The 24,923-nt window shown below is 43.6% G+C and overlaps 2 protein-coding genes across 11 annotated transcripts in view; one reads left to right on the top strand and one right to left on the bottom strand.

Moving 5' to 3' along the window:
• Positions 1–10,701, top strand: part of ARHGEF4 (Rho guanine nucleotide exchange factor 4) — a 174,738-nt gene extending 164,037 nt beyond the window's left edge. The window contains exons 10-14 of the mRNA XM_083178276.1: positions 1,497–1,626; positions 4,433–4,564; positions 5,050–5,293; positions 6,326–6,403; positions 10,398–10,701. Of these exons, the coding sequence (XP_083034402.1) occupies positions 1,497–1,626; positions 4,433–4,564; positions 5,050–5,293; positions 6,326–6,403; positions 10,398–10,555 (742 nt within the window). The 3' untranslated portion in view covers positions 10,556–10,701. The remainder of the gene's footprint in view (positions 1–1,496; positions 1,627–4,432; positions 4,565–5,049; positions 5,294–6,325; positions 6,404–10,397) is intronic.
• A 10,772-nt stretch (positions 10,702–21,473) lies between these two features.
• FAM168B (family with sequence similarity 168 member B) overlaps positions 21,474–24,923 on the bottom strand; it is a 104,194-nt gene continuing 100,744 nt past the window's right edge. For all 10 annotated transcript variants that reach the window (XM_083178242.1, XM_083178241.1, XM_083178246.1 and 7 more), the window contains one exon: positions 21,474–24,373. The gene's annotated coding sequence lies outside the window, so the exon portion shown is untranslated. The remainder of the gene's footprint in view (positions 24,374–24,923) is intronic.

Raw genomic sequence — 24,923 nt, 5'->3', positions numbered from 1 at the left:
CGACCGAGACTTAACAGAGAATTCACTTAACGTCAAGGTCATTGTCTGTGTTGTTGCAGATATATTTGCAGACACGTGGTCTGTTACCCAGAAATGTGTTATCTGGGAAATTGTGAATGCCAGAAATAAGTAAAAGTTACATAATGGCTACTTTATGGTACTGATATTGAATTTCCATACATGAGTACAGAGAGCTGCCTTTTACTGTCACTGTACTGCACTGTTATACATTTCATTAAGGAGAGGAATGCCAGGGCCAGTTCGGGGAGAGCTGGGGTATTGTAAATGTAATATATTTGTCTCATTGATGGAGCCACAAGGTCTGTGTACCTAAACAAAGATAAAGGTCGAATGCACCTTAGAATAACCCTTACTCGGCCCTGTTAGTTCATACTTACCGACTTTTCAGCCATCTCTGTTAGGCAGGGGGGCGGGCCATCTCTGGGAGTGAAAAAGAGGCGGTTTGGGGGCGGGGGCCACACATGCTGTCCTGTTAGGGGGCGTGCGTACAGCGTCGCATCATTTTAGCCCCGCCGCGCAATGCCGGTATTTCGGGCATTGCACTGCGCGGCTAAAATGCTGCGATCGCTGCATTTTACGCCCCCACCGCGCCGAGGGACAGATCGCGGGAGATGGGTGATATGCAGGATGATTGCCACCCTTTCTGGGAGGCCTGGAAGGGGACCCGATTTCCGGGACCCTCCCGGCCAGTCTTGGAGGGTAGGCAACCCTGTGTTAGTTATATTTGTTCAAAGGAGGCCATACAGTGGGCCTAATTCAGACCTGATTGCTGGGCTGTGAATCTTTGGAGCCCATCGTTCAGGTAGTAGCCTCCCTGTGCACGGTGGTGAATGCGCTCGCAGCCGTGCGAAGAGGGGGAAATTTATTAAGGTTGTGCCTTGTAAGCTGAGACTCACTCGCATACTTGCCTACTTTCATTGTCTCCTCTCCAGGAGAAGCCTGGAGAGGAGACTCTGTACAGCTTTTTCCAGGGGCTGGGCTTGCCATCATTAAACCCTGCCCCATTAAGCTCAACCCCCTATCGGTAAATGCCACTAAATCTCACATGAGACTTGTCAGAATAAACTGTAAGATTCTGGTAAAGTTAAGCAGTGTCCTAATTAAGTGGACATTAATTTCCCATGAAGCAATGTTATGCTCCCTCTGACCATAGCCTCACTGCATTATACCGTTGCAGCATAAAACACAATAAGAAAACTCTATTTCTGCTGTTTTTCTTCAGCCTAACCACAATCCAGAAACAAATAATTCTAGTCCCATACATCGCTAAGACCAGGTAAATACATGCATTTTATATGATAGAACCAAGGTCCATGATTGTGTACATCTCTCAGGAACGTAGACCTTAACCACTAGTTCCTGCAGAGTGCTTCTCGTTCTTTCTGGTTTCTGTATTGTATTAAGGTATTGGCTAGCACAGCAGTTGTACATTCAGCGCTGTTCTGTACATTGTATTCATGATTTTCTCTGAACAGGGATTTTGCCGATGTTGAAGCAGCATTGAGTGCAATGAAAAATGTGGCCAAACTCATTAATGAGCGGAAGAGAAGACTGGAAAACATTGACAAAATAGCCCAGTGGCAGAGCTCCATAGACGGCTGGGAGGTAGGCAGTATTCCTGACTACACACTCGCAGGAGTTTTTATTTTTATTTTTTCTGTAAAGTTGGTTTGTTGCGTAGGACATTGACTACTTGCACAAACACTGAAAACTGCCTGCCATGTTCTGTCTTGACTGCAACCTTTTTACTATATATATATATATATATATATATCCAAAGTAAGTCCGGCACTCCCCGCTCTCCACTGGTAAATTACCAGGGTGCCTTCCTAGGTGGGGGAACCACCGATATAGCGCAGAAACAAACAGGCGTCACTTTGGGTCTTTTGTAAACAAATTTGAACTTTACTTGTGTTAACGGTCTACGCCGTTTCGGGATTACTCCCTTCGTCAGGACCAACACAACAATGATAATACAACAATAAGTGAAATATATAGTGACTTACAAACGTAGGACCCGCCGTGCTGCATCTTCCTCCAACCGGGGACTGCTGATGACCACTTCGGGGGTCAAGAGGTGACCTGGACGATTGGTGGGCAGGCCAATATCACTGGCCAATGATATACCAACAACCTCTTATTATATATTGTAATGTAATGATTGCATAGTGCATTTGCACCCTCTCTCTCTGTGTAAACCATTTTATTCTCAGCAGATGGCACCTTTCATTACTGAGGGTGTGCAATTTAGAGCCACTTTTCCCCAATGTCTTTGGAGTCTGGAGTGCCAGCACACGCCTGATATATATATATATATATATATATATATATATATATATACATCTCAGTTATGTAATTAAAGGTTACTAAAGACCAACTACATCGTGATGCAGTTAGAATCCCGACGCCGGAATCCCAGCGTTCAAAATCCCGACACTGTAATCCCGACCGCCGAAATCCCAACACTTTCTCCCTCTATGGGTGTCCACGACACCCATAGAGGGAGAATAAATGAATGTGCCAAGCGTAGCAAGGCACTGGGCCCGCTGCGTGGTGAGCGTGCAAGGAGGGGCGATCCACATCCTCCCTTGTCAGGATTCCGGCGGGCAGGATTTTGGTGGTCAGGATTCCGGCGTCGGGATTTTGAATGCCGGGATTCCGACCGCCGGGATTTAGTACCAATCCCGCTACATCTTTGGCGACTGTGACATTTGTACTGTGCAGTACATCATGGTCTGTTTAATGCTATTATGGCAAGCAGATATTTGCCTGTTATGAATAATGGGTCACTTTCCTCCTATCTTTGTGAATCTAAGCCTGATTTTCTAGTTTAATGGACATAAAAACGCTACTTTTTCATTGAGCCCAATTTCCGCCGTATGCCTGGCCATCTCTGCTGCTTACTGAGGATGAAAGACTCAAAATCTTGCACTTGGAAAACTCCAGTGGAACTCCAGTGGTCAGGAAAATATAAATCTATATAAGGACAGGAGGTAAATGAGTGCATGCAGCATATGACAGGAATGGTTAAAAACAGACACCGGAAAACGCCAGACCGGACATCCTCCGTTTATGAAACTCTTCCAAGTCTGGTGGAGGTACCTTTAACACCTGTCACCTTGGAGATGAGGAGGGAAAAATTAAAGCCTCCCTACATGGTCCGGGTATGTAGTAAAAACTGAAACAGTCTGGACCATACGGGAAGGCTTTAAACTCTCCTTCCCCAAGTAACTGGTGACAGGCACCTCACGGATGGGACACCTGCACGCCCCCCCCAGACTCCGGAATGCAGTTTTGATGAATGAAGATTGTCCAGTCCGGTTTTTACCTAGTCCATGGGTCCTCAAACTGCGGCCCTCCAGATGTTGTGAAACTACAAATCCCAGCATGCCTTACCACAGTTTTAACACTCCCTTATAGCAAAACTGTGGCAAGGCATGCTGGGATTTGTAGTTTCACAACATCTGGAGGGCCGCAGTTTGAGGACCCATGACTAGTCCATCATGTCACTGACATCACATCTTCCATCCCTGGATATATCAGTGTTCACGGTCTCTGGCGTTAGCAGTTAGTAACCAACACAACACATACAGACAGTATGGGGTTAAAGACAGAGCTTGCCAGTTAAGGGTTTCTTGTAAACTGATTGAAGCCATTAAGGGATATACTAAAGGGTTTATAGGCCTCCAGCTGTGACATATGCTCAGTGTTACATCCTTGTTTAGCTAATAGTGTTAGTAAATATTCACAGATAGAAATTCTAAGGCAAAGCAGAAATATTTGTATCTGTTCTAAGTAAAAACATTTACTTCTCTACCGGCGGAGACAGAAGGCACCGTCTCTCTCTGTAACTGGCTGGGAGACATGATTTAAGGCAGTAGGAGAGGACTTGAAGAGAGGGAAGGAGTGTCCACCACACTGCCTGCATGTTCCATGAAAGTCCAGTGCAGGGGAGGTTTGTAAGAAGAACCTTCCTTGCTGTCAGGTATCTGCATTTAGCAATATGGAACAAGCAGGCAGTGTGCTGGCCACCCCTTCTCGTTCTTTCCTACTACCCATGGAGGCCCTTTCTATCAATCACATGGAAGCTCCGCCCCTCCAGACTAGAACAAGGAGCTGCTGCCCTCTTCTTGAGGAGATTTGATGTATGTGTGTGTGTGCGTATGTTTATGTACGTGTGCGATCTATGGCTCCTGACTGTTGCATGAGTGTTGCAATCTGTTTATCGCTTAATGCTTGTAAATTGGGGTTCCATATACGTCTATACAATCCTCGAGCCAATCAACCGATACCATATAATCTACAGATATGTACTGATTTCTCCCTCTCAAATGTAAAATGCTAGAGAACAGTATCACCGTTACAAAGACTTCTTTTATATTAATCTTATCTCCCGTATATTTATTATCAGGGGGAAGATATACTCACAAGAAGCTCAGAACTCATCCATTCTGGTGAATTAACCAAGTTCTCACAGCTGCAATCAAAGGGTCAGCAACGGATATTTTTTCTCTTTGATCACCAAATTGTATATTGTAAGAAGGTATGTTATTCTGCACTGTTATTTATACGTCAATATGCATTTATCCGAGCGGATTGTATGAATGTTCTATGTATTAGATTATTATTAAGAGATGAAAGGTCTGCAGGTAGATATACCATAATAGAAGCATGGTGACATCTTAAGGCCCATACACACTGGGCGACATTGAGCTGAAAGCCGCTCAAAACAGCATGTTTGAGCGGCTTTCAGGTCAAAGCCGCCCAGTGTGTATGCCCCGGCAATGAGCGGTGAACGCTGAGGATGGCTTTGCATAGCACTGCGCTATACAAAGCCGTCCTCCCCCCTCTGACAGCACCGGGCAGAGGGAAACCTGCTCAGTGTGTATGCACTGAGCGGCTTTCCCCCCAGCGATGATAGCGATCATTGCTGTCCATACATGCTGGGCATAGTCGCCCAGTGTGTATGGACCTTTACACCTTTGCAAATCCTGTAACACTGCTTATCTCTTTCTTTGAAACTCTTAGGATATCCTGAGGCGTGACATTTTATATTACAAGGGCAAGATCAACACGGATGAAATGGAAGTCATTAATGTAGAGGACGGTAAAGACAAAGACTTTAATGTTACTATGAAGAATGCGTTCAAGCTGCAGAGCAAAGTCTCTGAGGAGTTTCACCTGTTCCTTGCCAAAAAACCGGAGCAGAAGCAGCGCTGGTTACAGGCATTCGACGAAGAAAGGAAGCAAGTCCTTCAGGATGAGCAAACAGGTAGTGTAGCACTGCACTCAGCCGCACAGAGTATATGTAGCACTGCACTCAGCCGCACAGAGTATATGTAGCACTGCACTCAGCCGCACAGAGTATATGTAGCACTGCACTCAGCTGCACAGAGTATATGTAGCACTGCACTCAGCCGCACAGAGTATATGTACCATTTCCTAAATCAATGGAGGTTTTCCTGTTACCTCAGACCGGAACTACAAATGTATAATAATCTTAAATTGCATTTATTTTAGCTTTGTAGATACATTATATACCTTATATTGCAGTGTCCTCACACTTTGTTGCAGTCACACAAAACAGACCCTCTTGGCATGTTGAGTGAGACTCTTCTGGCATCGGGTATCTTTCTTGCTTCTTTTATTGACAATAATACACCTTAGTTACACACTATATTCAAGCCACACATAAAATGAATCAGCACAGTCTCCATATGGGTACTAATTGCGTTGTGTTGTGATTAAGATGCATTTTCGGGATAAAAAGGTGTCCGATGTTAGCGGAGCTGCACAGTACCTGGCTGCGCCAGGCATTGCATGACGTATAGAGGCTAGATGCACAGATGTAGTCAGTCTTGATCCTCAATCACACCAGGTGTATGCACGCACACACCATGGGAATGACATTAGCTAGGCACTGGGTGCAAACAGGCGCACCCTGGTAAATCGCAACTGCGATGTGGTCACACGCGCAGCTGCATCACGGGAGGATTGAGGCCGTCTACATCTGTATGAAGACACATCTGTACCCATTTTTTCTCTATAAAGCTTGGGATGGAAACTATGGGCCAAATGTAACAGGGTGTGGGAATCAGAACGAGAGAGATTTTGGGAGAGTCGTCCCATTTTCTTAAATCGACAATCTATCACTTTCTGATTCTCACATTTTTTCCCATATCTTGCCCAATTTATCTTTATATACAGTTAATGTAAAACAAAATTCCCATTTTATGCATGACTCTCTACATGGCACATTGATGTATAATATTACCAGAGATACCACTCTTCTCTGTCATTGCAGGGTTTAGCATTAGTGAGGCACAACGGAAGCAGGCGATGAGTAATGCCAACAAGCCACGTTCTATGGTTAAACCAAAAGGTGAGTGTCATAACTGACTAGTGATTTCCTCCAACCCAGTGTGTTCCACTGAGGCAAGAACCATTGCCCTGTATTTTATCCTCGGAGTAGGCTTCACCTGTAACTGAATCGTACATGTCCGGGATGTGCTGCATCATATATAAGAACAATATAGATTTTTTGTGTACATAGCTTTGCAGGCTTGTAGGGGCAGGGTCCGATAGGCTTATAGGTGTACTCTCAGACCACCGGACAGGTGAGTATGATTATTGTTTTACTTGTGCTGTGGGGTTTTCAGTGCCAACATTTGAAAAAAATAAAAATTGGATACATTGTACGTGTGCTCCCAGTAATCCAAAATTGGGTGCGAGGTACGCAAGGTTGTTTTTACTTCGCTAACCCTTGCGCTCAGTTGAATTCCCTTGTGGATTTCTGTTGGAGCTTCAAGACGGAATGCAAGTGTGCTGTCGGAAACTGTTCTTTTAGCTACAGATAGGGGAAATCCAGAGCTGATTAAGACATACACCATAGCACAGGGTTGCCGGCTTTCTTATTCTCCTCTCCAGGAGAAGCCCGGAGAGGAGAGATTCAGTAGCCGCTCAGGGGGCGGGGCTTTAGCGTGACATCACTAAGCCCCGCCCCCATGCTGTTAAACCAGCGAATTCAGTGATCTCCGTGGAGGGGGCGGGGCTAAAATGACGCGATTGTGTCCTTTTAGCTCCGCCCCCTCCTCTGAGACCCGAGGATTGCGGCATTTTAATGCCGCGATCCGGGGGACAGCGGGTGTCCCCCCTGATTCCGGGAGGGTTGCCCACCCTTCCGGGGGGCCGGGAAGGAGCCCCAATTTTCGGGAGACTCCCGGAAATTTCGGGAGGGTCGGCAACCCTGCCATAGCAAGAGTGTCTTGATATGAAATAATTAATTACTATTAATGTAAAAACATGTAAGATATACATAAAATTAAAATATCTTCAATTCTGATGATCTCTTGACACTTTTACATCCATATTCATAGATGATATTAGGAGCCCTTTTATCTAAGACCACATATATTTTAGGATGTGTTGTCCTTTAAGTACATAACCCAGTGGTTCCCAAACTTTTTTGAATCATGGAGCCCTAGAGCATCAAAATGTTTTCCAGGCACCCCTAGGCCAAATGCTTCTTATTGAGAAATTTAGAAAAAAAATATATTAAATGAAGTGCATTGTGTTTATGTCACAGTTATCTGGTGAGGGACAGGATTTGCTTCTGTTTGTCCACATATATTATGATTGGCAGCCACCGGCACTAGTTTTGCCTGTTACATTGACGATTAATAATATTAATTGATCCTGGTCCACCAACCCAAGGCACCCCTGCAAGTGTCCTGAGGCACCCCAGGTAGCCTAGGAACACAGTTTGGGAACCACTGACATAACCTGTTCCTGCCTTCATCTCACTGAGCAGAGACATTCTCCTCCCTCACACATTCCTCCAGCCTCTCTGCACAATAACCAGCCTCACAATAGCCAGCCTCTCTGCACAATAGCCAGCCTCACAATAACCAGCCTCTCTGCACAATAGCCAGCCTCTCTGCACAATAACCAGCCTCACAATAGCCAGCCTCTCTGCACAATAACCAGCCTCACAATAGCCAGCCTCACAATAGCCAGCCTCTATGCACAATAACCAGCCTCACAATAGCCAGCCCCTCTGCACAATAACCAGCCTCACAATAGCAGCCTCTCTGCACAATAGCCAGCCTCACAATAGCCAGCCTCTCTGCACAATAGCCAGCCTCACAATAGCCAGCCTCTCTGCACAATAGCCAGCCTCACAATAGCCAGCCTCTCTGCACAATAACCAGCCTCACAATAGCCAGCCTCACAATAGCCAGCCTCTATGCACAATAACCAGCCTCACAATAGCCAGCCTCTCTGCACAATAACCAGCCTAACAATAGCAGCCTCTCTGCACAATAGCCAGCCTCACAATAGCCAGCCTCTCTGCACAATAGCCAGCCTCACAATAGCCAGCCTCTCTGCACAATAGCCAGCCTCACAATAGCCAGCCTCTCTGCACAATAGCCAGCCTCACAATAGCCAGCCTCTCTGCACAATAACCCGCCTCACAATAGCCAGCCTCTCTGCACAATAGCCAGCCTCTCTGCACAATAACCAGCCTCACAATAGCCAGCCTCTCTGCACAATAACCCGCCTCACAATAGCCAGCCTCACAATAGCCAGCCTCTCTGCACAATAACCCGCCTCACAATAGCCAGCCTCTCTGCACAATAGCCAGCCTCTCTGCACAATAACCAGCCTCACAATAGCCAGCCTCTCTGCACAATAACCCGCCTCACAATAGCCAGCCTCACAATAGCCAGCCTCTCTGCACAATAACCCGCCTCACAATAGCAGCCTCTCTGCACAATAGCCAGCCTCACAATAGCCAGCCTCACAATAGCCAGCCTCTCTGCACAATAGCCAGCCTCACAATAGCCAGCCTCTCTGCACAATAACCCGCCTCACAATAGCCAGCCTCTCTGCACAATAGCCAGCCTCTCTGCACAATAACCAGCCTCACAATAGCCAGCCTCTCTGCACAATAACCAGCCTCACAATAGCCAGCCTCACAATAGCCAGCCTCTATGCACAATAACCAGCCTCACAATAGCCAGCCTCTCTGCACAATAACCAGCCTCACAATAGCAGCCTCTCTGCACAATAGCCAGCCTCACAATAGCCAGCCTCTCTGCACAATAGCCAGCCTCACAATAGCCAGCCTCTCTGCACAATAGCCAGCCTCACAATAGCCAGCCTCTCTGCACAATAACCAGCCTCACAATAGCCAGCCTCACAATAGCCAGCCTCTATGCACAATAACCAGCCTCACAATAGCCAGCCTCTCTGCACAATAACCAGCCTCACAATAGCAGCCTCTCTGCACAATAGCCAGCCTCACAATAGCCAGCCTCTCTGCACAATAGCCAGCCTCACAATAGCCAGCCTCTCTGCACAATAGCCAGCCTCACAATAGCCAGCCTCTCTGCACAATAGCCAGCCTCACAATAGCCAGCCTCTCTGCACAATAACCCGCCTCACAATAGCCAGCCTCTCTGCACAATAGCCAGCCTCTCTGCACAATAACCAGCCTCACAATAGCCAGCCTCTCTGCACAATAACCCGCCTCACAATAGCCAGCCTCACAATAGCCAGCCTCTCTGCACAATAACCCGCCTCACAATAGCAGCCTCTCTGCACAATAGCCAGCCTCACAATAGCCAGCCTCACAATAGCCAGCCTCTCTGCACAATAGCCAGCCTCACAATAGCCAGCCTCTCTGCACAATAACCCGCCTCACAATAGCCAGCCTCTCTGCACAATAGCCAGCCTCTCTGCACAATAGCCAGCCTCTCTGCACAATAACCAGCCTCACAATAGCCAGCCTCTCTGCACAATAACCCGCCTCACAATAGCCAGCCTCACAATAGCCAGCCTCTCTGCACAATAACCCGCCTCACAATAGCCAGCCTCTCTGCACAATAGCCAGCCTCTCTGCACAATAACCAGCCTCACAATAGCCAGCCTCTCTGCACAATAACCCGCCTCACAATAGCCAGCCTCACAATAGCCAGCCTCTCTGCACAATAGCCAGCCTCTCTGCACAATAACCAGCCTCACAATAGCCAGCCTCTCTGCACAATAACCAGCCTCACAATAGCCAGACTCTCTTCACAATAGCCAGCCTCACAATAGCCAGCCTCACAATAGCCAGACTCTCTTCACAATAGCCAGACTCTCTTCACAATAGCCAGCCTCTCTGCACAATAACCCGCCTCACAATAACCAGCCTCTCTGCACAATAACCCGCCTCACAATAACCAGGCTCTCTGCACAATAACCAGCCTCACAGTGGTACAGCTGATGAATATGCAATAAGGAGCTTTTTTTATCCATCTGTTGATAATTTTGTTCTTATAACAAAGCAGCGAGATAACTGTCATATAAACTCGCTTATTTTTATTTCCCAGCCATGAACAGGACATACTATGATTTCTGGATGAGGCAGAAGCACCCCACGTTGCCTGCCAACCTCCCGCAGCAACAAGTATTCATGCTCGCTGAGCCCAAGCGCAAACCCTCCAATTTCTGGCAGAACATCAGCAGGCTGACTCCTTTCCGAAAATAAAGGATCACTGTGTGTGTTCCGCTCTTGCATCCTGTACAAAGAAAGCACTTTACCAACAGTTGACAAAGTGCCTGTGCCTGGGACTCCTACTTTCCCCCCCCGTTACAGGACATGGCGCTGGCTGGTACATTATTCTATATTTATTTTGTAGAAAGAATTGGACATATTTTACATGTTTATTGTTGCTGCCTCTGCCCAGGTGAAGCGACCCATCCGGGAAGTGTTGTAGTTTTACTCTGGATTTTATTGTTTTGTTTTTTGTTCCGTAATGTACTGTACTATTGTTTCGGCAATGTTTACCGGATGAACTATCATTGAAACTACACTCAAAGCTGAGTGGTAACAAGATATTCATGCCCTTAATTAAGGTGATGACAGTGCTGTGCAGATCAGAACTATATCTAGGCCAGGCCTAGGAATCCTGTGATTCTCACTATACATTGAAAGTGAGCAGGTTGCCTTTGTCTAGAACAGATCTGATCATAACCACAAATGCCGATGTGGCTTTCTATGAGCGCGTTAAAGAATAGCTTAGATTCCCTACTCTAGGCTCTTCCCACCTGCAAATTGCGCGAGTTGCTCACTGATATCCAAAGTGTCTTTTGTCCTTCTACCTAGATATGAGATAGCCGCCATATTTATTGCTATCTGGAAATGATAGGTCTTTGCAGACGTGATGCTGATCCATAAATTGTTTACATTAAGCAGTTAAAGGTACTGTTCCCACCATTTGTTGCATGGGGAATCCTTTGCTCATGTACATTTTTGCAAGAGCTTTCATGGTTAAGTGTTGCCAATCAAAAGCGCACAATCTACTGCTCCCAAACTGCTGTATATATATATATATATATATATATATATAATCCATGCGAGGGGGGCGGCGGCACTCAGAAAATGAGGAGACGAACAACGGGGTTTGATACCAATGTTTCAAAACCGTAAAGGTTTTTTTCTCACTGCACCTTGATAAAAAAACCTTTACGGTTTTGAAACGTTGGTATCAAACCCCGTTGTTCGTCTCCTCATTTTCTGAGTGCCGCCGCCCCCCTCGCATGGATTATATACCAAGGACTCTGCTCCCCATTTGGAAGGCACCGGATTTTTATGCAGTTCTCCTACAAATCTGTACATCTGATTTGGGCTCACTGGAGTGCTAACCTCCTGCACCGCTATATATATATATATATATATATGTGTATATATATATATATATGCACAAGTTAGAAGAAATATAAACACTGTGCCTAAACTAAAACTGCAGCGCCAGCGGCACGCCGCGCCCAAGTGCATACTCCGGAATACCTCTGTCCCTGCAGTAGGGGTACTCATGTTCCCCAAGCAAATTCTGTTTTCTTATATTTTTTGTACTTATTAACATATACTTTATTTATGAGAAATAACATTTATGATGTACTTTTAACCCTTTGTGTAATTACGCCTTGTGTGTGTTATTAATCTCATGCCTGTTTTTGAATCTGTTTGTTCTATACAGATATGAAATAAAATTGCCTTACATAGTACAATGCTTCCAATCAATGAACAAAAATGCTCTTCTGCTTTACTCATTATGACATAGTTTGTGACGTTGAAAAGTTCAACCTATTTTTTAAATGTATGCTAAATGTATCCCTATCTATGAAGATCTATATTCTAAGACCATTTTTGGCCATGACAATTTTCTGGCCACAATCTACTGTATGTAGTCTACGTTTGCGATTTGTCTTTCAGGACATAATTATTGGGTGTTACCCTTTTCTTTTCCCTCTAAAAATGCATCTAACCCTTTCTTAAATATATTAATTGAATCGGCCTTCACAACCTTTTCTGGCAGAGAAGTGCTCCGACTAAAAAATAGTTTCCTGCGTTGAGTACAGAATCCTTATTTCTCTAACCTTAAGCCAGCGGTTCCCAACCTTTTTTTCTCTCCAGTACCCCCTTGATTAGGTTTTTGATTTAGGAGTACCCCCTACTCTCAATTTTTTATATCCACAGTACTTATGAGTGGAGTGGAAGTGAGCGGTATGCGTGTCTTTATATTAAGGAGTAGCGGAGGAGTAGTGTGCAGTCAGGAATCGGTTCCCTCAATGTCTGTCCGCTTGCTCTGTATGGCCTCCGGGGTTTCCCGCTAAGGCCTCTGCTTCCTCCACCCATATTAGCATGGGGCAGATGATCGCTGATGTTTGAGGGAAGCACAGGTAGCTTCCAGAAGATTGCTGGTCAGGCAAACGCACAAAGAGTTGCAGATGATGCGGCAGACGTACTGGAAGTGACATGACGTGATTCTCTACAGCAATGGGAAACTACTTCCTCTTCTTCCAATATCAATTTCAAGTAGCCCCAACTGGTCTACAGTGTACCCCAGGTTGCCTGGGGATGCTTGCATGTCTTGTGCATAGACCTCTTGGTAAACAGAGCACCTTGCAGTTCACTGTATTGTAACTTGATGTATTTGTAGATAGACTGAATATCTACAAGTTAAATCTAAAAAAAATCAGAGGCGTCATTCTGTGATATAGAGCAAAGTGACATTGGGGGAGGGTGGCAGCATTTACTGGGTGCCGGATGGAGTCCTGACAGTTGGGATCCCGACAGTCAAAAAACCCCGACACACAGGGGCCTGACGGACACCGGCTATTCTCCCTCGTGGGGGTCCACGACCCTCATAGAGGGAGAATAGAACAGCGAGCCCGCAAGAGGCTTCGTTGCGTTCACCATGCTGTCTGGGTCCAGCCAGTCGGGATTCCGATGTCGGGATAATGACTGTCAGAACCCTATACCACACCTGCATTTACTGTATCACCTGTATTAGACAATAATTGTCATTATCCCTATAAAATCCCCAAAATCCCCTCAGATATTGCGGGCCCTTTTTCACATAAATATTCACAAGAATAAAAATTGTTTGTACTAAGGAATTTACCCTATATCACTTAAATATTCGCGGTCTACATTGAGGTGTCTAACATGATTAACCAGACCAATCTGTAATTTATAAACAGAGTTCATGAGTGAGATTTAATAGGATGAGAGATTCAGAAAATGAGAGATTTGGTGAGATTAGTTGTTTTCTTTATGCGGCAATTATTTACACTGCAAAATTTAACTGGTTTTGCAGTGTAAACGATTCCCGCTTTAAGAAAACTTTTTCTTACCAAATCTCTCACTTTCTGAATCTCTCATCCTATTAAATCTCACCGCATATATTTTATGGTGTGTAGATGTTCTGTGTGTCATGTATGTGTTTTGTTATGACTAATTTGCTAGAATAAGCTTTTAATATTTACAATTAAACGTTAAGTTTTAAATAAATGTGCCCCCAAACAAAGAGTGTTTTTTTCTTTTTTCCGCTTTACCTACAATTACTCTCAGGGGAGAACCTCCACATTACTAATCAGTGCCCAAGCACTAATATGCCAATACTGTGGATTCATTATAATCACTTTTGACAGTTGATAATTACTACAGGTCGAGTATCCCGTATCCGAATATCCGTTATCCGAATTATTCCCGAAAACCAGACATTCCAGAAAGTGAAATTTTTTTTTTTTTTGCTAAAAACTCACTGGGGACATTTGTAACAGCATCACTGGGGACATGATATGTAACTGGCACTATATATGTGCAAGACAATGATTGCTTGGCATTCAAATTCAGTGCTGAGATAGTACACACATTTTGTTTCACGTTTTGAAACCTTGTTTTTTGAACAAATAAAATATATTTGTGTGTATTTTATGTGTTAATAAAATATATTTGCGTGTATATTATGTGTTTATACAGCATAAATGCAAGATACTTCAAAATACATCATTGAAATATAAAAATATTCCGAAATACGGAATAATCCGTTATCCAAAATTCTCCTGGTCCCGAGCATTTTGGATAAGGGATACTCAACCTGTATTAGGTTGGTACGGGCGCCCAAGTATTTTGTCCCATTCCCCTTCACCCAGGTTAATACTGTATCAATTGTGTCACAGCTAAATTGATGGAGACATAAGATGCATAGTAAAAGCAAAGGTCACATTGATAGCATGTGGTGATAATTTAGAATGTAAGCTCTCATGAGCAGGGACCTCCTACCTCATGTGCTTATCCTTTCTTATGCTGGCCACACATCACACCAACTTTCCTCCGACTATCCAACGAGTTGCTTGGATAGAATAAATATGGCACTAGATGGGAGAAAATGTAATGTAATATTTACTTCAGAATTTTGCTCCCAAAATCTGGAAAAGGACAAACTCTGTCGCTCAGACACAGTACTGTAGTTGAACCTCTTTGATTTAAACAATTTTACTGAATGTTTTTGTCCATTTTCCTGGGTTTGTGAGCACATTTCTGATTGTCCTTTGCTCCCATCCAGTACCATATTTGTATTCCATCCAAGCAACTAGTTGGATGGTTGGAGGAAAGTTGGTCTGATGTGTGGCCAGCAGTCTTAGACTACACCAAAGCATGCTGTTTGCTGCCACCTGGATAGTAGATCAGCTGATGTTCCTATAATCATTTACCCTGTACTTGTCCTGTATGGTCTTCAACTGTAAGTCACTGTTTTCCTCTTTTGATTATGTGTACTCTGTAATAGGGCACTGCGGAACCCTTGTGGCGCCATATAAATAAAGGATAATAATAAAGGCTAAAGGTGCCCATACACGGTACAATTGCTGGGTGCGATGAGATGCGATCTAGTCCAAATTGTATACAATAATTGTACCTTTAGCGTTATACACAATATGTGGTACAGTAATGGAAGGCTGTGAATACAATTATTTACGTGGACACAAAGGAAGAAACTAACCCCTATTGGTTATCTAGGAGAGCCCAATGGCAAACTGTATATGCAGCCCTCTATAAGACCATGTGGTCGATCCTATTATATTTGAAAGGTGAGTTGCCATTAACATTACCTTTAAACGCCAACACCCGATTTTGTACAAAATTGCTTGCTACCCCTTGTGCAAATTCCAGCCACCGAAGACTGCGGCCGCTGAGGCGATGATCCACACCTGCGAATACTTTGCACCCAATAGGCTCAGCCTCTACGTTTAATGGATATTACAAAGTCACCTGAACTTCCTATGGACTTTACTGAAGTCAGAAACAGTCCTGCAGAACTCCTCACTCTCAGCACTGTGGGAATGAGGTTATGATGGATTGAGCTCCTGCCTCCCAAGTACAGAGAGAGCTGCTGGGGGTGCCCAACAAATGAAGATTGTTGTGGTTAGTAACTACTAAAAATGATATAAGGCTGTGTACACACGGGGGCGATTATAGCAAATATCGCTGGAAATATGGTCGCTGAGCGACCATACTGCCACTGATTGGAGTGTGCACCAGCGATAAATCACCGGGTGCGCTCCCGTTTTCTGCCCCAGAATGGTCGCTGGTCGGAGGAGCATGCTCCTCCGACCAGCAACTTCTACTGCCTCTTCTCCCGGCAGTGTGACATTTTCATCTGCGACCATCTCTGGGCATTCCATAGGATGGGAGCAGCCCGATGCAAGTCCTATAATAGTGATTGGGAGATAGTAATCCGTGCAGAAGACAGATCTTCCGCAGAGCGGAGTGGTCGGGATGGGAGATTTTGTGATAAGTAAAGAGATATATGCTGGTGTAGCATGGTTAATAGCTTTATATGCGAGAAGAAGTATTGGTACTTATGTATTAGCAGGGCGCCCATTACTTTATATTTTTTCATACAATGCATTTTGATTGATGTTTAGCAGTGTGTGGACTCTATAGCCCTTATCAGGGCTACTACCCACTGATGTGCTTATAGTAGAGACACCCTACACTGGGTCTCCATTATTCTATAAAGTGAGGAAATCTCCTGGAGGTTTATATGCCGCTACAGCATATATTGGGCGAATAATTAACCCCAGAGATACCTCCATCTGTATTACCTGCTGACCTTACACTGACTCACCGGTGTCGAGATCTCTCTGATATTGATACGGAGAAGATACACCATATGAGACAGTTATGTCATAGCTGCAGCATTGCCTGTGATCAGCATAAACACAGCATTTGCAGCAGGTTTACACCGTATAAGCATATCGTGTTATACACAAGGTAAAATGAGTTACTTACAAAAAGGGCATTCATCTAGACCAGTGGTCTCCAACCTTTTTTGGGTCGGGAGCTACTCGCGACAAAATAAACCACCCGAAGAGCTACTAAAGTAAAAAAAAATTAAAAATCTGCATAATATCCCAAAAAATGCCCTTTACACATAATGCCACAAACTGTAATGCCCCTGACACATTATGCCACACACTGCAATGCCCCAAAACATACCTCCCAACACTGGAGGCAGAGGAGAAGAGTCATCTGCGCGTGCCGAAGGCACGCGTCAAAAATTAGAAGGTTCAGCTACTACCGTGGAACTCCTGCGAGGCTACATCCCCCATTTTTTCCACACACACACACACGATGCCCATTATACATATGCCCAACAACGTGATACTCCGTTATACAAATGCCCCACACCGTGATGCACCATTATACATATCCCACAGTGATACTCCATTATACATATGCCACACATCGTGATGCTCCATTATACATATGTCCCACACCGTGATGCTCCATTATACATATGCCACACACCGTGATACTCCATTATACATATGCCACACCGTGATACTCCATTATACATATGCCACACACCATGATGCCCATTTTACATATGCCACACCGTGATGCTCCATTATACATATGCCCCACACCGTGATGCTCCATTATACATATGCCCCACACCGTGATGCTCCATTATACATATGCCACACCGTGATGCACCATTATACATATGCCACACCGTGATGCACCATTATACATATGCCACACACCGTGATACTCCATTATACATATGCCGCACACCGTGATGTCCATTATACATATGCCGCACACCGTGATGCACCATTATACATATGCCACACACCGTGATGCACCATTATACATATGCCACACACCGTGATGCACCATTATACATATGCCACACACCGTGATGCACCATTATGCCTATGACCCACAACGTGAAGCTCCTTTATACATATGCCCCACACCTTGATGTTCATTAAACATGTGCCACACAAATGATGCCCATTACACATATTGCACACAATGTCCCACAGTAAGGCTTCTAATAAAAAAATGTAAATTACCTGCTTGCTGTCAGGGGTTCATTTTTGTTGCCAGGGGTTAATGCTCATTGACAAGGGGGTCACTGATTGCCCCCTCCACTATGCCCGTCTTCACATGGGCATAATAAATTAATCATTGCTGCTGCTGCTGGTGCGTTCGGAGCTCAGCTCCATGATCACCCTGCTGGCAATTGCCGTTCTTCCCCCCCACAACCCCACACCATGCTAGAAGTCATATTTGACTTCTAGCCTATGACTGGGAACAACACAGAGCTGCGCTGCTGCAGCGTTACCCGGAAGTGCCGGGAGCGCTTAGCGCGGTGCTCCCTGTCAGACGCTAGAGGTCAAATATGACTTCTAGCGCCTGTGTGCTGTCTCCACTGGTCCCCGCTGACTAAAGCCGGGCAAGGCGATGGCTATAGCGGCGGCTATAGCGCCGCAAGCCAGCGGACACATCGGGCGGGCGGGCGGACCGGGCAGTGCAGACAGCAGTGGTCGAGCCACCCGTTTCGCTCAGGCGAGCTACCGGTAGCTCGCGAGCGACGGGTTGGCGACCACTGATCTAGACTCTATTAGCGGAGTGATACTTGCTTCTGCATCAAACAGCGATCTGGTGAAGTCATCGTGTTAGCCCTGCACACTGCTACCCTTACAATATTAATAAAGACTATTGTCAGCAAACACCTGCCTGCCACCCCATTTTATATGTGTGTGTGTACCTACCCTTGTCTGTTATATGGTTTTAAATTTTTGCAGCCTTTTATAAATGATTAATTAAAAGTTATATTTTATAATCTTGTTCTATGAGGTGCACCTAACAAAAGGACATTCTTCTCTTTCCTTACATGTCCATAAATCTTGTCCTGAGGTAGCACACCCCTACAATACGTACCCATTAATTGCTACACAGGGGTCCTCTCCATACCCGAGTCTTGTGCGATCACCCCCAAAAACCCTTTCCCTTTCTGACCGTGTATTGAGAAAACCAATACACCACTATGCTGGCTACGTAAACGACGTAATTTACGTAACTGGAGCTGAGCTAATACATAATGGATCATATCCCCACTATCCACGTGGACGTGGAGTAATTTTATAAAGTGTTGCGAGCCACCGAGCCCGAAGCGTGGCGAGCTCAGCGTGCCCCGCGAGTGGACGCGGATATGCATCCCCTTGCGGGGCTTTTAAAATGGATTTCATTGGCAAGAGGCTGTTCTTGGGAAGACCAGTTGAGAGACTATTGCAATAATCAATGCGGGATATAATGAGTGCATGGATAAGAGATTTAGTGTTGTGTGAGATACGGTCATATGTTGGATGTTTTTTAGATGCATGTAACATGATTTGCCGACAGATTGATGTGGGGAACAAAGGACAGTTCAGAGTCGAGGATGACCCCTAGGCAACAAGCTTGTGGGGTAGGGTAGATTGTCGAGTTGTCAACAGTTATGGAGAGATCAGGAAGTAACTGTTCTTGGCTGGTGGGAATAGAAGTAATTCCGTTTTTGAAATATTGAGTTTGAGGTGGCGAGAAGACATCTAGGATGAGATGGCAGGGAGGCATTCAGAAACTCAGCCCAAGATCAGTGGTGACAACACTGGGGTTGATAGTTTTGAGGTTCGTCTGCATACAAGTGATACTGAAATCCAAAAGAGCCAATTAGTTTGCCAAGGTATATATTGAGAAAAACAGAGGACATAAGACTGAGCCTTGCAGTACTCTAAATGACAGTGGTAGCGAAGAGGAGGTAGAATCAGAGAAGCGATCACAGAAAGAGCGATCAGATAGGTAAGATGAGAACCAGGAAAGGGCTGTATCATTAAGACCTAGGGAGTGCAGTGTTTGTATGAGAAGAGTGTGATCAATAGTGTCAAACGCAGCAGAAAGATCTAGAAGAATAAGTAGTGAGTAATGGCATTTAGACTTAGCAGTTAGCAGATCATTCACCACTTTAGTCAGTGCTGTCTCAGTGGAGTGTTGGGAACGACAGCCTGACTGAAGTGGGTCTAATAGGGTGTGAGAATTAAGAATGTGTGTGACGTGAGAGTAGAGAAGTCTCTCAAGTAGCTTGGAGAGGCATGGGAGTTGAGAGATAGGACGGTAGTTAGAAAGAGTTAGGGTATAGCTGTGTACACACAGGGGCTGAAATCGCTGGAAATATGGTCGCAGGCAACCATATTGCCAGTGATGGGAGCGTGCCCCGGTGATAAATCGCTTGCTCCTGCGACCAGCTGATTACCTCTGCGGCACTGCCGGCAGAGGTTCCCTTTCATCAGCGACCATCTCTGGTCGCTGATGAAAAGGAGAAACTGAGCAATATATTGCTCAGCCATATATTGCTAGCAATATATCTCCCCTGTGTGTACAGGGCTTTAGAATTGTGTTTTTTCAGAATGGGAGTAATCACTACGTTTGAACAGAGAAGGAAAAGGACTAGTAGCAAGAGAGAGATTGCAGACTTTAGTTAAGGTTGGGATAAGCACAGGAGACAGTTTTATTGACTTGTGCAGGTATAGGATCAAGGGGAGAGTTAGTGGAGTAGGAAGATAAAAAGAGTGTGGATACTTCCTTTTCATTTGTGGGCTCAAATATGAAAAGAAAATGCCAGAGTTCAGGTGGGGAAGAAAGTGGGTTAGAGGTCGTGGAAGAGCATACCATTTCATCTCGGATGTTATCAATCTTGTCCTTTAAGTAGGAGGCAAGGTCTTGTGCACTGATGATAGCCGGTGCGGGAGACTACAGAAGAGACTTAATGTGTTAAAAAGTCACTTATGGTTGGTGGCATGAGAAGTGATGAGAGATTGGAAGTATGTTTGTTTGGCAGTGTCCAAAGCATTACAGTAGGAGTGGTAGATAGTCTTATATGCGAGCAAATCATTCAGATTACAAAATTTACACCGTTGGTGTTCTACTTTACTTGGCTGATTTTGTAGTAGTCTTGATATTTCGGAGTGCCACGGCTTGCACCTAAGCCTGCGTGGTGTGTAATGGGAAACAGGAGCAACTTCATCAAGGGCTTTTTCAAGAGTCTGGTACAGGTGGAAAACAGCTGTGGGGTAAATGTAGAAGTTAGTGAGCTGTTGTTGCAAGAAGGCAAGCTGGCATTGTGATGCTGGAAACCTTTGGGTTCTGCCATTCATGTGGCTGTTCTATTGACACATACCATAGACCTAAACACTGTTGCAGGCCAAGTACACCCCTTAATGTAAGCGGTATTCCCTGATGGCCGTGGCCGCTTTCAGCAGGATAATGCGCACTACCACACTGCAGAATTGATCAGTGGCTTGAGGAACAGGACATGGAGCGTTGAAGGTTTAAAATTTGCCTCCAAACCTCCCAGATCTCCAACTGATCAAACATCTGCGGCATTTTTAGGTTATCTATGGCGCCAACTTATTTTTGTATAGAAAAACGCAGTATTTAAAAATTATCTGTTGCTGCCAGATACCACAGGACAGGTTTCAGAGGTTTTGTGGACCCAATGCCTCAGCAGGTCAGAGCTCTTTTGGAGCACAAGGGAGACATACACAATATTTGGCAGGTACTTTTCATGTTATGGATGATCAGTGTATATTTAGGTAAACAAACATCCATTGAAATGATGCTTTCATACAGTATGCTTGACTGCACTTCCAGGACATTTGGAGAGGATAGAGTGCAACTTATTCTATGGTCAGTGACAACAGGGGGAAGAGACCAATATTGGTAATTGATGTTAAAAGGACAGCAATTTCCCTTATATCAAGGGATGAAGAAACAAAGTAATCTCAAGTAAGCAACACAAGTCAATCTTTATTGAAAACAGTTTTAATACATAACAATTCTTGTTACAATAAACGTGCTTTTAAATAAGTGAAATCTGAGCTGGCCTAATCACATTATACAAAAAAGTATACATAATGGAACTGGCTCAGAATGTATTTGCCATCCATCCACAATCGGAGACATTGTTGAATTGAAGAATGGTATTTTGCTTTCTTTTTGGAAGACAACATTTAAATCTACATATAAAAGTATGAAAGCTGCACATAAAAAAAACGAACAAAAGAAAAACAAATAAAAGAAATAAAAAATAAATCCCATGTATTATATATTTCATATCCAAACCCTTTGAGACAAGGTGGCTAGCTTGTTTACATTTACATAATATATAGCATGTGACGGGTGATGACTATTTTTTTTAATGTATATTTAGATAAGTACTTTTTCCAATCAAGAATCTTAGAATCTGAAATGCCGTCTTAAATATTTATTTAGAATTTGTGTATTTGGGTTACTTTCCAAAACAGGTTTCCAAACAGGTTGGATGGATTTATTTTTTTACTCAATTCCGTTTCGGCAAAATACCGAAAGAAATTAAATAAAAATTAAGTGAGTTAGGGCTCTTTAGATCTGTTTTACTTTCACCTGGGGAATTACTTTTTAATGTAGCCATCATAACCATATTGCTCACCTTTTTAGACCGTCCTACAATATTCTAGTTTACAGAGAAAATAAAAACGATAAACAGTGCAATACGGTATTTGACAATGAATTATATAAGTGGCAGAAAGATTTTTAATATTTGTAAATAAAATGTTTATGTTAGTGTTTCCAATCAGAAAAAGGGTCACAAAAGTATTGGGACCTCCCGCAAGTGAAACAGATTTGTTAGCAATACTTACTTATCAAAGGACCATACTGAAGTTGAGTGAGTAAGATAACAGGGGGCACGCAGTAAAAGTGTGCCTCTATCTAGCAGCTGTGTTCCATGTAAATACTCCTGAATGATGCTGAAACAAGTGACTTTATAAAGGGGGCACCACACAAGTCAAAGAAATGTAATAGATCATTTGAGCGAGTGTAAATACACTTCGATACTCTAGCTAGTATTCCCACTATGCATTGCTCTGCAACACGGTATTAAATTCCTTCTGCTCTGGTCAACTACCTGGGCTGAATAATAGTTATGTAACCGCTAGGCACAGGTTGTTGCATTTATATTATCACTCCACTTACTGACAGTCTCTTTTACAGACACCCGTTCACAATGCTGCCGAGTTTTGGCAGTTCTAATGAAGCTAACACTGAAATGAAGACTCCTTTATAGAGTATAGCTAAATATGTACCAAACACTGCATGTCAGGAGATGGCCACTCCTATAAAAGATCATTGAAACAGAATCACCACATTAAAGAAAAAAAAAACTGAAGACTAAAAAACACTCTAGTACTAGAATATACCCAATACTCACGGAATAAGAACGTTTAAAGGTCCAATTGTATAGGTGACATTCTTTTAAATGAAACAAATGCTGAATGCATATAATTCTGTATCTTCTATACAGAAATAAACCATGAGACCAATCACTTTAGGGGGCCATGAAGGTAATAGTATCACACAAAAAAAAAAACTCCAAAGAACTGATGAAAAATCTGGAAGGGGTGGGTGGGAAAAATGCTCACCCAGAATGTTACATTAAACCGGTCTTCAAATAAAAATCACTTATTTATTGCAGGTTTAGGTTCCAGTAATGTGTAACTGGAAGTGTTACTAGAGGTATTTAAAAAAAAAAAAAAAAAAAAAAAAAAAAGTAAATGAAATCAAAAATCACATTGGAATTGGGAATGTTCATCATATTTGTTTATTTATGTGGAATGCCAAAACACAAACTTCAGCACAAAGTGATCAAAAAGTTAGATATTAAAAAAAAAATACAAAAATAAAATAAAATAATATAATGACTTGCAGTCACTGTACAGTATGAACCGACTAGGAGGAGAACTAATCTTATTTCCCATTCACATTCTGTGATGCGTAGAACTTTCTCCAATGTCACACAACAGGAGCAGGTCATTTCCATGTCTGTGGAATGTGTCATTGCGCCTAACCTGCAGGTAGTGCTGAGCCAATACTACTACTACACATGAGCAGCCACTTCATGCATGGCAGTGGCTGCCCCAAGGAATGAGATACAATTAGTGTCACACACTGTGCCTACACACTAAGAAATCTTACTCGCTCACACAGCTGGTCACATCACTTGAAATCAGCTATTCCTTTTTAATACAATGTAAAAAATAAAAAAAAAAACAGAAAACGATAAACATAAAAAAATACACATTCCTAGTGAGAAGTTGGGTATATACTGAATTGCGCTATTTGTTTAGGGTGTGGTAAATAACTTTGCTATTTTAACATGGCACCATTGAACTAGCAACAATCTTCAAAGAATGGTAGAACAACACTCAGTACACACTGTGGTTATTAGTCTTGCCTCAAGCTCGTCAGACCTAAGGATTGGATAAAGGCCCGACCATCTCTTCCTATTCCTTTTGAGTTTGCATATGATTTTTTTTTTGTTTTGCATATGTCACTGCAATAAAATGAGCAAGCTTAATTGTGTTTAAACATGCATTCAACTAGATATGGATCAAAACTTTATACTCCCTTTTTGTCATTAGAATTAGCTAAAAAAAACTGCAAGACTGTCCACAAAACAGGATTTTCATGTTAAGACAACCACTAGAGTCCAAAGTTGTTAAAATATGCAATAATGGAAATCTTCAGATCCTGAATTAGTGTTAGGCTAAGTGTTGAGAGAATTCAGAAGGAAGAAACTTCTCGCTGGAGGCATAAAGACTTCAGCACCATCTAATAAGCTTCTTACTTGCATATCTTCCATCTATCAACCTGCAAAAAAATAAAAAATAAAATTTCAAACGGTTCCAGAAATACAGGTCAGCAAGGATTCATAGCACGATTGTCCTTGATATCAGTGTCCTCAACAGCTTTCCTCAAGGGACACCAACAGTCCAGGTTTTAATGCTATTCAGGCTTACAAATAAAGTCACCAGTGGGTAAGTTAGTCCGCTTCATTATACCAACTGTGAATAAGCCATAATACCTGGACTGTTGGTGTGCCTTGAGGACCACTGCTTGTTAAGGTCAAACTCTAGAACATAAAGGCCGATACAGATATGGATTCTATTAGGAGCTTTTATTGGAAGAGACCTCTAGAGACAGAACCAAAGGGATCACTGATTAGGTTGGTCAGGGTTTGCCAATTTATTTTTAAAATCTAGGAACAAGGATGAAAGTGCTCGTTGCCACGGTTGATTACCCCTGCTCTTCACCCCTCCTCCCCACCGTTACCATACGCGGTAGCGGCAACAGCCAGGCAGAGCAGTGGACAACCCACCCGGCTGTATCAGAACTGGTCCACAGCTATAGCAAAACTCGA

This window comes from Crinia signifera, chromosome 3 (assembly GCF_055691185.1).
Source record: "Crinia signifera chromosome 3, ASM5569118v1, whole genome shotgun sequence".
Lineage (NCBI taxonomy): Eukaryota > Metazoa > Chordata > Amphibia > Anura > Myobatrachidae > Crinia > Crinia signifera.
Note: the sequence above shows the minus strand (reverse complement) of the source record. Positions and strands in the feature narration are given on the sequence as shown.